Source organism: Macrobrachium rosenbergii, chromosome 4, assembly GCF_040412425.1.
Source record: "Macrobrachium rosenbergii isolate ZJJX-2024 chromosome 4, ASM4041242v1, whole genome shotgun sequence".
Classification (NCBI taxonomy): domain Eukaryota; kingdom Metazoa; phylum Arthropoda; class Malacostraca; order Decapoda; family Palaemonidae; genus Macrobrachium; species Macrobrachium rosenbergii.
Window position 1 is genome coordinate 32105234 of NC_089744.1, and position 15376 is coordinate 32120609.

The following is a 15376-nucleotide window of genomic DNA, read 5'->3' on the forward strand; positions in this document are numbered from 1 at the left end:
AATGAGTGAAGGAAATGTAACCTCATATGAAAATAGGCTAGGATGAATCCAAAAGTTGGTGACAGTAAGGCAAATATGAGTACTGGGTTTGTCTTATTGCCAGAATCTCCTCCCTCCCCTTGCTAGAGGAATGGGTGGGTTTGCTTCTATAAATCTAATGATAGAAAAATAGAATGGATGCTCGAAGCATAGACTTACTGGCATCAGCCACCAGTTCCAGCATGTGTTGGCTCAAATCCCACTCTCTGCCCGAATGAAGAGAAAGAAGGATGATGAGGAGAGACCAGTCACTCACGCAATCCCTCTTACTTCCATAACCGAACACCTTATGTGAGATGCCACCTGTCCTCTTAGAGGAGCTGGGTAAGCTACACAACCTGTTGAGCAGCCACCACAGGTCCCAAGGAAAAAGTGTCCACGGACTTGTGGGCAATGTCCTGAAAATAAAATGACATGGTGGTCTGTCAAGACCACCATGTCATTTTATTTTCAGTACCTGAGGAACCGACAGGTTCTTCTGGAATGCGAAGGTTGGACCAATGCCCCTGACTTTGTGAGCTCTCGGGCGAAAGGTACCTACGAAGCCACCAATGAGGGACCAGTTTCTCCAACACGACAGGTTGCCGATGACAACTTGCCATTGCCGAGCTGGCTGCTCCCGTATCTATCAGCATGCCCAAGTACTTTGTCCTCTGCTTGGGGATGAGATCGAACTTCTCGAGATTTACTAATACCCCTAGGCTGTAGCAGAACTCGAAGAGCTGATCCCTGTCCTGTAGCAACAGCAACCGGGAGCTCGCCAGGACGAGCCAGTCATGGAGATACCTCAAAAGACACAAGCTGACACAAGGGTGAACACTAGCATGAACACTCAGGGAGCGGTTGAGAGCCCAAAACAGAGTACCCTGAACTGGAAAACGGCTTCCCTGAGGATAAAGCGAAGGTACTTGCAAGAGGACGGATGGATGGGTATTTGGATATATGCATCCTATTAAGTCCACTGTAAGAATGAAGTTGTTCTTCCTGATGGAGGCAAGCACTGAGCATGCTGTTTCCATCATGAACCAAGTCTGGCGAACAAATCGGTTCAAGGGAGAGAGGTCTATGACCTGTCTCCAACCCCCCGAGGCTTTCTCTAAGAAAAAGATGTGGCTGTAAAAGCCTGGGGACCGATCCGACAAGACTTCTACAACACTCTTCTTCAGCATTGCTTGCATCTCCTCCTTGAGTGCAAGATCCTTTGGCAAGCTGGGAACATAGGTACGGAGACGGACCGGGTTGTTGGTGAGAGGTGGCCGAGACTCAAAGGGAAGTACCGTAGACATCCCTACCGAAGGACATCCACTATCCAGGTCTCAGCTCCATGTCGCTGCCATGTTGCCCAATGGCTCGACAGGCAACCCCCCACCAATGGTGGCAGCTGCAGGGGAACGCTGCCCCTAGCATCCTCCCTCCTTCTTCTTACCTTTGCCCCCTTTTCCCAACTGGAGAGAGGGTTGAAAGGGATGTGGCTGCACACCTTTCTTGGCAGAGGAAGAAGAAGGCTGGGTGTTCCCATGAGCGCCCTTCGAAGCCTGGGTTGTCTTAGGGACCGAGAAGTGCTAGCCTGACCTGAAGGTTGGGCAGCAGTGGCACACGAAGACCAGGAGGTCTTGGCCACCGCCTGTTGGACAAGGTGGTCATTGTCTTCAGCACGTCTCTTGTCCACCGCAGCATCTACCAACTCTCTGGGGGAGAGAGAAGCAGAAACCAGCAACGGTCCGTCCCTAAGGGTCAATGTCAACTCAGGAACTACAGACCTGGAGATCCGATTCAGGACAGTGTCCCTCCTCTTCAGCACCAGGTTTGCTGTCTGGTGGACCAGGTAGGAGACTGGCAGTCTCCTAAACATGGAGTCCTCTCCAGGGTGGCTGCACCCGAGGAGGCAGCAACCTAGGAGACTGTGAAAGACCACAGAGCCAACCAGGAGACTGCCTGGAGAGCCGCCATGGCAGTGGACCCTAGGTTCACTGCCTATTACTGTGAGAAGGAGACACCTTCCATGGCAAGGTGCTGTGGCGAGAGACTTGGGCCTAGACGAACCAGGTCTGGGTCAACCTGCTTAGTCGGCAAATATCCCTCCGAGGGCATGCAGAACCGCTTTTGTCGAGGCAGAGGAGGGGGAAGGAGCTTGTCCGAGCTGTTCAACCAAAACAAATTTTGCTATTTGGCTAATTGGTATACTATGGTTTCTGATTTCTAAATCTATTTCTTCACCTTTTCTCAACTTTATTTTTATACAACATTACTGCATGAGTCTTTTGTACGGATAATCTAAAGCCTACAGATGAGGCCCATTCATCTATTTTTATTATAGTTTTATTTATGATTCGCTCTGCATGTTTTAAGCGAGATACCGAATACTATATGGCAAAACCATCCATATAAAGTTATTTTTAATTCAAATACTGTAGGTAGATTATTACTGATGTCGTTTATTGCTAAAGTAAACAGTGTGCCACTAAGGATGCTTCCTTGTGGAACACCATTTTCAAATGGAAATGCACTTGACAATACATCATCAATTCTTACTTGAAAAGTGTGTTTTGTCAAAAAGCTTTGGATAAACCTGGGTAAATGTCCATGGACGTTGTTTTTATGTAACGTTTTTAATGTTGCATATCTTCATGCAGTATCATATGCCTTTTCAGTGTCAAAAAAGACGGCTATAGTAATTTCTTTTCACTCAAATCCTCTTCGTATGTGGTCTTCTAAATTAGATTGAGAATCCAATGTAGATCAGTTACATTGTGACCCGAACTGAGTGGGAGTCAAAATTTTATTTTCTAGAATGTGCCATGTTAGTCAAGCATTTACCATTTTCTCTAGTAATTTGCACAAACAACTTGTTAAAGAGACTGGTCTGTAACTGTTTACATTACTGGGATCCTTTCCAGGTTTGGGGATAGGAATAATTAAGAGCTTTATGCCATTCATCTGGAAATAAATTTCGAAGCCATACGTGATTATGAAACTCTAATAAGTATGACTCTGCCAAAGGTGCTAAGTGGCAGATCATTTCAAAACAAATATTATCACCTCCAAGGGCAGATTTATTGTTGTTCAACAGAGTAAATTCCAACTCTTCCATACTAAATTTTCTGTTATAATATATATCTTCTATGGTTTCAAAATTTATTTTTATTAATTCTATACTATTTTTCTTTGTACGGAACTGTTCATCTAAATTTCTATCACTACTTACTTTTGCTTAGTTTTCTCCTAATACATTACTTTTTTTATTTTGGATCAAGTATTCTTTTCCCATCTTTTAGTATGGCATGTCTATGTGGTTTAACATGGGTATCATTTATTTTCCTGAATTCTTCCCATATTTTTTGTATGGGAGAATTATTAGAGAGATCTGATACATATTTCCTCCATGAAATGATTCTTCCTTGAATTACTCCTTTTTTAAATTTTGCAGATATTTTGATACATAGAGGTTTTAATTTATCAATTTCTAATAATAATATAGTTAATTTTTGTAAATTTTCTTCTAATATCGGTGATGTTTTATTTATTTTACTGAACTTTCTATTCAAATGATCTAATCGTCTTCCAATTTGGTGTTTTATTTTTATCAATTCTGTTAGTTTTTCACACCACCATGGGACTTTGTGTTTTGTTGGATGGGATTTTTATTTTGGTACTGCTTTATCAACAGCAAATTTAATGAAATCAACAAGAAATCTTTTTGTTTCATTATGACCTTGTACAAGTCCAATGGTGGGCTATTCCTGGTGTGGAATTCATATAGTTCCCAATCTGCTTTATATATGTTATATTGAGGGACATGCTTGGTGGGATTATTTTGTAATAATGAAATTAATATTGGGAAATGATCACTGGCGTGTGTCATCAACCGCATCCCAATCCAATCTGTCTACTATGCTTGTTGTACATAGAGTTAAGTCTACTGAAGAAAAAGTTCCCATGTGTTTTTGAAAAGTATGTGCTGATTTCGTTATCATTTATACAGCACATGTTACTTGAATCTATGAATTCTTCTATTTTACCTCCTGCTCTATTTGAGTTTGTACAATTACAGTCCCATATTGGGTTGTGAGCATTAAAATCACCTACTATTAATGTAGGTTCTTTGGCATTGTTAAATAATTCTTTATGTTTATCAATGTTGTAATTTTTATTAGGTTGGTTGTATAAATTATAAATTACATAATTATTGTTTTTATTCATATTCTAATACTCGATATTTGCAGGTCAGTAAAGTTTACAGGTACTTTGTCATAAAATACTTTGTTATGTACTGTACATATGTAGCAGTAACTAAATTTCCTTCTTCCTCTCTAGATGTAGGTGCTAAGGTATATCTACCCATTGTCGATATTGTTTTGCTGACATGTTGTAAACATAATATCATTGGTTCATATTCTTTTAGTAACCTTTGTATTCCTCCTAGGTGTAATCTGGTCTGTTGACCATTTACGTTCCATTGTACAATACAGCTATTGAAAATATTATGTTATAGCAGTCGAGTTTTTTTTCTTTTTTTGTATTATCAACTTGGATTTTTTCTAATAATTTACACATGACATTCATTTGTTTTTCTTTATACTATACTAAGTGTTCAATGCACATGCAAAGTTTTTCATGGGTACTTTAATCCGTGGTTTCTTTTTTCTATATTTCATAAAATTTCTTATGATGTTTGTTATAAAGCATCTTTCGTTATGTTTTTGTTATTATCACGCAATTCAGTGAAACAATTGTTACATCCACATGTGTTATCATGTATATTTCTTGTTTCATTTGTTCTTGTACCAATTATTGGAGATGGAGTAATCTCTTCTCCCTTGACTTAATCTATGGTATGGTTCTCTTGAACTTCTTCAATATTTTGGACACATCTGCTTCCATAGGTTTTTCTATTATTTTAGGAGATAAAGGTATATTCTTATCTTCTTTTTGTTTTTGTTCTTTCTTCATATCCTTTGTCTTTGGTTTAACTGAAGTTTCTCTATTAATACAGTAGTTGGTTTCTTCGTTTTGGATGGTGTTCTCTCCAACTGTCTCTTTTATTTTTAATTTCTGGCCCATCACAACTTTCCTCTGCTACTCTTGTAGTAGCATCTTCTTGTGCCATTTGCATTAATACTTCAAATGAACTTGATAAAATATTATCCATATCATTTGTACCTGTTTATTTATTACCAATTTAGTTTTTGTTTGTAGGGCATTTTCTTCTTGGGATATTTTTTCTGTGCTCCGTTACTTCTATCTGTAAGCCTTTCTGTTTCATTACTGGTTTTTGTTACTGAAGAATATGTATGTTTCTTAGACAGATCTTGAATTCCTCTCACTTTCAGTTCCAATTTAGCTTCCTTTATATAGACATCCCTGTCCTTTCTTGTAAGATTTTCAATTCTGTACTGTACATATAAAACATGCATTCTTTGGACCCTGAGTGATGATCTTGCCCTCAGTTTACACACTTTGGCCTACTATATTTCCATTGTGTGGCATGTTCGTAAGAACCACAATAAGCACATATACGTTCATTTTGACATTTTTCTTCGTGTGCCCATATTTACTACAATTTTGACATTGTTATCGTTTTGGGGCATAAGGTCTCAGTTCTCTATTTTGGCCCAAATTTTAATTTTCTGAGGTAGATCTTGACCTTCAAAATTTTATTTTTGCAATTCTTAATATTTTATTGTTCTGTTTACTTGGTATTATATATATATTTCACAATTTTCAACTTCAGGATATCTCACTTTAAGAGAGTCCAATAGTATATTCTTCTTGACCGGTTCGTTATTATTTTTAGGAAGCATAATAGCCCTGAATGCTGTTCATAGTACATGTTTTTTTTATAATTTTATAATTATCAGTACTTTTTATGGACAAATAGTCTTCAGATTGGTTTTTTGTTGTGGCTTCTATAAGCCATGTTCTTTCTTTTATTTGTCTGAATGACATTTCTGTTGCTGGATGTCTTTTTAATACAGGCAGTCCCAGGTTAACGTCGATCCGGTTTTAAGGCACTTGTTTAGTGATGAACATTGGCAATTTTCGGCGCCGAAAATCACCAATTTCCGCTTACTGAAAATCAGCGCTTTTTGGCGCCGATAAGCCCCAAAAATTGCCGAAAAAGCGCTGATTTTCGGTTAGCGGCGATTTTCGGTTATCATCACACCCTCAGAACGGAACCCCTGCCGATAACTGGGAACTACCTGTAAGTAGTTTTCCAACTTTTACACTGAAATTCATTGCTCTGTTTCCATGGTCATAGACCTTGACCAACTTCCACTCCCAAAGAGGGAGTCACAGTGAATCAAGGTTGGGTCATGTTGATATTTAGTCTTTTTGGGTGTTTTATATGGTATTAAAGTTTTAATACCACCCTGATTTTGATTATTTGGATTATTCAGAGAATTGTCCATTTCCATGCCAGATTTGCTCTTTACTGGAGCAGCGGTCCAGGCGCTCCAAGAGGAGACAGGCATTTAGACGCTGACGTGGGCCGCCTGAAAGAGTGTCCTGGAAGGCAAACCTTAGATACTTCCTGGAGTCCGGATGGAAGGGAAAGTGGAAGCATACATCCTGCAAATGCAAGGTTATCATCCAATCGCCCTGGTGAATGGATGAAAGGACTGACTGGTTCGTCTCCATCTGAACTTCGTCTGCTGGACGAAGAGATTAAAGGCGCTTACACTGAGGACTGGTCTCCAGACCCCGATGATTTGGGGACCACAAACAGACAGTAGTAGACGCCCTCTGAGTTGATGTCCTAGACTTCCTCTATGACTTTCTTTCAAACGAGAGAGGAGACCTCTTCTAAAAGGGCTGAATGTTATCCCAAGCCTCTTGAGTAGGCCATCTAAACGATGGGAGAAGGGACCAAAGGGGGCTCTCCGTGAACGGAATGGAGAAGTCCTCCCTCAAACCTTGACAATCCACTGTTCTGTTCCTCTGATACTTCAACTTCTCCCAAAACTCAAGAAGACTGTGCACGGAGGACTTCTTCCTCATTTCTTGGGCAGGGACTTGAGCTCCTCTTGATAGTTCTGACCAAGAAGCGGACATAGGAGCATAGGAGCAGGTCCTAGACTGCACTTTGGCTTACTCCCACAAAAGGGATGTTGCTGGAGAGGAGAGACTGTCTTAGGAACAAACATGAATGAACCCTTGGGGCGTTTGGAAGAATGCACCAAATCCTAAGTCAACTTCTATGGAGATCCAACTTCTGGGCCTGAGTGAAGGAGACAGCAGTCTCTGGGAAGACGAAGCTGATGATGGGTGCCTAGGTGCGGGCGCTGGGCTCTCGTGAGTGGACGCTGGATGCTTGTGAGTGGGCCCTGGGCACTCAAGAGCAGTTGCCAGGTGCTCAGGAGCAGCTGCCAGGTGCTCGGGAGCTGTTGCCGGGCGCTCAGGAGCTGGCGCTGGATGCCCGGTAGCTGGCGCCGGACGCTCGGTAGCTGGCGCTGGACGCTCGGTAGCTGGCGCTGGACGCTCGGTAGCTGGCGCCGGACACTCGGTAGCTGGTGCCGGACGCTCGGTAGCTGGCGCCAGGTGCTCAGAAAGCAGCACGTAACATCTGGAAGTTGGGCGCTTGTGGACAACAAGTAGTGCGGACAGGAGAGATGTTCTCTGGACTGTCCACAGTGGACAGGTGTGGGTGCTCGTGGACCAAAGTGGACACACAAGGGTCCACTGGGTAACTACATGAAGGCCTGGGACTGCAAAGAGAATGCTTGTACTTTTTAACAGGCACGGGGCTCCCCATTGGATCAGGACTCTGACCAAGGCTTGCAGAAGAGTGCTTAAAAGGATGAGAAGAGTCCAGGTAACGTCTACAGCGCTTCCTGTCCACACCACTATTGTCAGACGAGCCTGAGGACAAGCCATGCACATCCCTGGAGAAGCCTTTCCAATGGCTGTTTACCGACACCTGAGACTGTACGACAGATACAGTTGAGGGGGCGACTACCCATGGGCAAACCCTCAGCCTCCCTTGGACTTTTGGTATGTTTTCTCCCAGGGTTGGGGGAGCAGCACAGTGACCTCGGTATAGAACCAACGGGATGAGTAGCCACTTCCTCCACTTGCATAACACTATCACTTCTCACTCTGCAGGAAGTGGTATCACTTGTCACCTTGTGGGAAGTGGCACCGTCTGAATACATCTTCCCTTAAACGCCCTCAGTGGCGCACCTAACTCTGCCACTGTATTCACTAGTAGGATCATTTTCTTGTCAAACCTAGACTCTAGACTGGCAATGGCATCAGGTTCGGGAGCGAGGGAGCCAGGCGCAGGAGTAGGTGGATCAAAAGTAGGAGGGCTAGTACCAGGAGAATAATAGGAGGAGGGGAAGAAGGAATAAGTGACAATACTTCACCGAAATCCAGCCATACAACTAAGAATTAGTAAACAAAAGCTGCAGCAAACCCCTGATGTCACTCGAGAGTGAGGCAGAAACAGAATGAGTTTTTCTGCTAAGTCGTTTCCAGCACTCCCGTTGGTGGGGCTTGTCGCCTACACTAAACCCTCAAAGCGCTACCACAATTTTTTAAATAAAGGCTGTTGCGTGAGTTAGAAACTATAGCTATGTAATTACAGTACTTGGTAAGTTGTTTATAAGAAAACTTATTTTTAAGCCACTATATAAGTATGTGGAATCTAAAGGATTGTTAGCTGATAGTCAATATGCATACAGGAAGCAGATGGGTACCTGCGATGCTCTTTTAGACTTGACATGCTTTTTGCAAGAGAACCTTGACAAGGGTTCTGAGTACAGAGTAATTCAAACAGATTTTGGTGTTGCTTTCAATTTAGTAATTCACAAGGCACTTATTTATAAATTTTGAATCTTGGAGTGAGTGGCTATGTTTTAGGATTACTTCAAGATTTCCTTACAGGCAGGCAGCAGCGAATTGCTGTGAACGGGATCTTCAGTGAACTAAGACCTATTGTGTCTGGAGTTCCACAGGGCAGTGTTCTTGTCCACTGTTATTTTTAGTGTATACAAGTGATTTGGCTGTTGGCCTGGAAAACAAGACTGTTCAGTATGCCAATGATGCAAAACTTGTGGGTGTAGCAAAGTCTCCACTTATTAGAAATGAAGATGCCCTCAGCCTCAATCGGGACATGGACCGGATCAGGGAATAGTGTAGTCAGTGAGGTATGAGGCCGAACTCCAATAAAATGAAAACACTATTGATTTGTAGATCTCGTACAGATTTCCCACCCTACTCAAGGGTACAAGCTGGGAGGGAAGATGACCATGCTGCTTCAGCTGTCACTGAAGCAAGAGCAGGCTGAGGTCCCTGAGCAGTACAAGCTTCTCCAGAGTTGAAAGGTGATCAAGGTATAATTGTCAAAGGTGAGCTGGTTGTTCCTGTCACGATAGGAACTGTGCTGAAACCTCTCGAGTTGGCTGTACAAGCCATGGAAAGACTCACTGGTTTCATATCTCTCAGCACAATCAGGTACAATCAAAACTTCGTTCACGAATGCTTTACATCACAAACAAATCGGTTCATGAAAGAAAATTTTGATGAAAAATTGCATTGGTTTCTGAATAAAGTTTATGGTTATCAACAATAAGCTAAAATTTTGTGCTGCAAAAAAAAAAAAAAAAAAAAAAATATATAAAGAAAAAATGTTGACTGAAGTGCTGCATTTCAGTCCTACAACAGATCTCATTTGCTTCAGATATATGCTGGAACTTTTTGAATTTCTGTATTATATTTTCTATTTTTTTTACTCGTAACAAGGCAATAAAGATGGTCTAAAGAAAACTAGTGATGTTACTGAAAAATATAAACCCTACAAAGATCAGGTTAGAGGTTAAAAAATGACCATAGCAAAACATAATAGTGTATGTGCATCCAATGTTGCCATGCAGTTCAGAATGACCAAGTCCAAGATTTGTACGATATTAAAATGACAAGAGGTCATCAAAGTAGCTGATGTTGGAAGAGAAGCGATAGTGTTTATGAAACACAAATTGGAAATAATAAAGGAAGTTGCTGATTTGGATAACCAACAAACAATTATCAGGTGATAGTGTTTTGGAGGCCATAACTTGTGACAAGGCAAAAGAAATATACAAAAGAAAAAATGACCCCAGAAAAACAGAGAAAATCCCTTGTTTTTCAGCGGGTATTTTCTCATTATTGTCTTTTACCTTGTCACAAGTCATGGCCTCCAAACCATTATCACCTGTTAACTGTTTTTTGTTTATCCAAACCAGCAACAATTTTTCTGCCTCTTTTATTACTTTAAATTTTCATTTCATAAGCATGATAACTTCTCTCCCAGGACAATTACCCTCTGTTTTTATGGAAGATGACACCTCTTCCTAACAATAACATCCCTCCTACTCCTCACCTTCCTTCATTTAACTGAAAAGATAACAAGCACCTTTATTAATTAATAGCACAACAAAACAAGAGACACCAAAAATTTCAAGAAATTTATGGCACTTTCCACTCCTCGGTACAGGCAAGAGCAGTTAAACCGCACAATTTCATCTCAATTGTTTTTTGTTATCTGTATTTGTCTTTAAGCATTTCATCATGTTGAGTGCAATTTTAGCCAATTTTTGTTGTCATAAAAGTTTAAATATGCAATCATCTGGGGGTTGTGGAATGGATTAATCCACTTTACACTGTCTTTTGGGAAAACTGCTTTGGTTGATGATCAAACTGGTTCATGAACAATCTTCTGGAGGGATTAAATTTGTGAACCAAGGTACCACCGTACTTTGTCTGCTGCTTGGGCGTAAGCTCTGACTCACCCAAGTTAATCACAATCCCTAAGTTACAACAAAATTCAAAGACTTGGTCTGTTCCAAAGCAACTGCACCTCTGAGAATGCCAGAATTAGCCAATCATTCTGGTGGTGTACAGAGCATATACCCCATATACTTTGCAAATGGGGCCAAGCTGACACCAAGAACACTAGGGGTCTGTCACAAGTCCACCATAAAGTCTTGAACTAGTAAACAGTCTAGTGAAAAGTGGAGGTACATCCTGGGGGACTCATAGACAATGCCGTAGAAGTACACTTGTGCTGTTTCCATCCTGAACTGGGTCTGTAAGGCAAACTTGTTCAAAGGAGAGATTGATGGCCAGTTTCCAGTTGTCCCTCATCTTTACTACCAGGAAGAGACTGTAAAAAACCAGGAGAGTGGTCATCTTTAACTCCCCGTGCATTATTCTCCAACATCCAATTCACCTCTACTGATAAGGCCAGAAATTTCAAGGATCCTGATATACATGGGGAGACAGCAGTCCTTGAAAGGTAGTCTGTAACTGTCCAAAGGACTCAGACTACTCAGGGCTCTGCCCCTGTCTTTGGCCCTTTGCCAAATGGCATGACAGGCACCCCTACTGCAGAGGGGAATTATCAACCTGAGTCTCTTTCCCTTCTTCATCATTCTATTACCTCCATTCCTAGCCAGAGCTCGAGAAGAGGAGGCTGAAAGGGCTGGGAAGGCTTCTGAGCCTTCCTAGATGAAGTCTGGGTTGCTTGTGTCATTTTGTGAACAGGAGGCTCATACCAACAAGAAATCACTCTCACCAGTTCAGAGGGGAAATTGTTTCTTGACAGAAACACTAAAAAATGTCCCATGCTTGAGGAGGAGAAGGTGATTACCCTGTGAGGGAAGGTGGATATGACAACTTGTCCCACTGCCTCCATTACTACTGAGGGTTTCCAGGGTTGGGCATTGCAGTCCTGTATTCTAGAATCTCCTAACCTAGTCTGTTAAGGCAAACAGGTGGGGGAGCCCACTGGATGATCACAACCCCTTCTAGTACCCCAGTTCTTCATACCCCAGAGGATAGTCAAGAGTGAATATGCCAAAGTCCCTCTCTATTTAATCATTCTCCTCCAGCAGAAGTTAAGCCAATGAAGTTTCTCTGGAAGACTGGGAGGGTCACTGGAGGTTGATATGACAAACTGAATCCAGGACTTACCAAATGGAGGATTCATCTTGTAAGATCATCAGTTCCTCAACGAGTTTTTGTCATGTTCTTCACCAAATACCATGTCATCTTGAAAAAATCAAACCTTGCTATTATTATTGGGATCTGGTGGCTTTTGTGAGTAATGAATGGTCCCTGGGGTTGAGATTCTAGAAGTTAAAATGGTGAAAGAGGTATGTGTTTTCTTGTGGAGGTAAAGTATAAGGAGGTTCTGCAGTATGTGGCAAAAAGATGCGAAGCCATGTTTAATTCCCATTGGGGTGGGAAATCACAGAAGCTGGAAACCAATAAGACTGTGGGCAATGCCCAGACTCCCATGCTCAGTCTGCCAGTAAGGAACTGTAGTAGTTCTGGTTTTAGTCTTCCTGACCAACATCCAATAGTCATTTCCCACAGGGCTTCTCTTACTGGAAAAGTGGGGGCTTATGGGTCACTTCACGTTAGCTATCTATGACCATCAATACTGCTACTATGTGGGTAATACTTGTATGTAACCTGGAGGTGGCTCAAGCTGTACCTGCTCCCCAAACCCTCTAAGGACAATGATGAGTCCTTCATAGATCTCGTCTTTAAACCTTTGAGGGTTTGAGGGTGTCTACTGGAGAATGAAGTCTGGAAAAGAGAATGTTTGTTACTTGTCCCATGGTTTGAGTCCATCCAAGATAGGTCCACTGGGCATCAAAGGTGTTGTATTCCTTGGAGAGTGGTATCCTGGAGAGCAAGATGCCTTGCCTGATGTGCTGGGAATTGTACCTAAGATGATGGTGTTCTAGGCAGCTGTGTCTGGTATAGGGCAGATAAAATTCAGGCTTTAACTGTTAAGTCAATTTGTTGTTCTTTTCCTAAGGAATTTCTTCTATTGATTGGGATGGAAGAGGTGGTATCTTTGGAGGCACCTGACACAGGCTCATGGTAGAGGTAGCAGTGGTGTAAGTGCTGTGTGAGACCCCATAGAAAGGTCATGAGAGAAGTAGCAAGGTTGGTAGTTTGAAGGTTGATGCTGAACCACTTATGCATGGTGACAAATCTTTTGGCCTGGGGTGAGTGGTAAGGAGCAAGAATGTCTGTCCTTCTGTCTATGCAACAAGGCAATTTAAGCAGGAAAAAATATATAATAAGTATGTGTAATGCATCAAAATGTTTCTCTCTCTTTCTGTTGTCTACTATATTGATGTATGGATTTATGCACGTTTCACACAACCATTAGAGCTAAGTGAGCAAAGGAATATTTGGTTTAAGATGTTAGAAATTATTTAATTACAAAACTGAGGAATAGGAATTTTTTTACCAATAATGAACAATGAAATTCAAAAATCTGCAAACCCTTAGGTCCCACAAGTGTGGGTTATCAGGGATTTTATTGTAATAATAATAATAATAATAATAACAATAATAATAATAATAATAATAATAATAATAATAATAATAATAATAGTAGTAGTAGTAGTAGCAGTAGCAATAATAATGACAAAATTTGAGCAAATAGTGGTACTATTACAACATTATGGGGATGGCTAGGTACAAGCACTGACAGTCTACATATATCTGAGTAAACATTAGCCTACCAGATACCTCAACTTTGCAAATAAGACCCTTGGTTATATTTCAGCTATTTTTTGGAAAAAAGGTGGTCTTATCTGCCATCAAATAAGGTATATTCCAGTGAAACAAAAATCCAATATAAAAAGGCATGATCACAGAAGTTCAGATAATGTAAAACAGAACTCCTTACTGTGTGTTCAACTGTTGAAGCATCCTTTTGTGGACCAAGATCGGCCAAAACAGTCAATGGTATTGCTACAGAAGAGAAAGGATCAACCTCAGGTAATGAAATTTCTATTTCCCGTTCCAAAGCTTTTACTTCTGAGTTTTCCTTGTCCTGGTGAACTGTAAGGCCACGTGATGTTCGTAGTTTGACCGTAGTTCCCTAAAATTTGAGCAAAAATTAATAAACAATAAACACAAATTTAAATATTTCTCCACATTCCAAGAATACAAACATTTTACTTCATACCTACTCAAAGCTCAATCTACCACCATTCCTAAATGTGCTTACCAATATTTCTGATATGTAAAGTACCTATTGTTGATAAAAATAATTACTAAACAGTACATATAATATATATAAAAGACAGGAAAATTTATAATAAAATCAATTACACATATAAACACAAAGTACAAAGCAAAAATAACAGATAATGCATATATTGCTTGCAGCTGCCACTTATTAGATACCAAATTATGTCCTGCAGTGACAGACCTACCCTCGTCACAAGTTAGGGACTATCTGTAGAATACTGTAGAAGAATTTCTAGTTCCCAATTATTTGCACCACCTTTGAACTTCTGAAGTTTCAATGATTTAACTACACGATCAAGATTATTCCATAATTTGATCACAAGAGGAATAAAACCTCTAGAAATTTTGCGGTACTGTACCTTACAGAGAATGAGCAAGACTTAGAAATCAGTGCATATCTACTATTGCAGTGAGGCTGCTATTAAATGGGAAAACCTCACTTTAAATGACACAATAAATATCTAATATCTTTTATACAATGGGCTAATTGAATGAGAGTGCAAGAAATTAATGCCAAGATCAGGGATATGAAATTTAAGAAAGCGAAAGTTTTGACCAATAATATAAGATGTGAGTCATGCTACTAAAGATCAAACTGGGGACCATTATTCAAAACTTATAAGAATACGGAAATTATACATTTCCTCAGGCTAAACAAGTCTCCAAAAATCTTGAAAGACACAATACAGCAATTTTTCTGCAATTGAAGAAGATATAGACCCGATATGACTCTCAAAACGGCATTTGCAACAAAGATGACACTTAAAATTTTAACTCAGTTGCATTTAGTTCAGGAAATAGTGACTGAAAATATCTGATAGAGGAATCAAATTTCCTAGACCTGCTTGTTATGGTTTAATATCCCCTTCATCCCAACCACTATCCCTATGCTAAGGGGTCAGATCCTTGATGGATTTTCAACTATTCCTATTGAAGTTCTACTACTACTAAACCCTTCTCCTTCACTATATCACTCCATCTAATTATTTACCTCCTTTTGACCTTCTACCCAAAACAGGTTCCACCCAAGCCCTCTCTACTCCCTCCTCACTCATCCTTACCACACGCCCATACCATCTCAATTTGGTCTCTCTTATCGTATCAGTAATATTTACCACCCCTCTCCCCCAGCATTTCTCTTTATTTCTTCATCTTCCAGCCTCTCAGGCAGTGATCCTGAAAATCCACCTCAGAGTCCTCCTTTCTGTCTGCTTCAGCTCCTGCTCCTACTTCCTTCCTAATGCTCATACTACTGGACCATACATCATCACTGCTATGATTACAGTGCAATAGATTT

At 40.7% G+C, this 15376-nt stretch overlaps 1 protein-coding gene across 3 annotated transcripts in view; it reads right to left on the minus strand.

Moving 5' to 3' along the window:
• SIDL (SIDL trafficking protein particle complex subunit 10) overlaps nucleotides 1–15376 on the minus strand; it is a 196909-nt gene that overhangs the window by 50813 nt on the left and 130720 nt on the right. For all 3 annotated transcript variants that reach the window (XM_067093177.1, XM_067093187.1, XM_067093195.1), the window contains exon 18: nucleotides 13733–13927. In XM_067093177.1, coding sequence (XP_066949278.1) covers nucleotides 13733–13927 — 195 coding nt within the window. The remainder of the gene's footprint in view (nucleotides 1–13732; nucleotides 13928–15376) is intronic.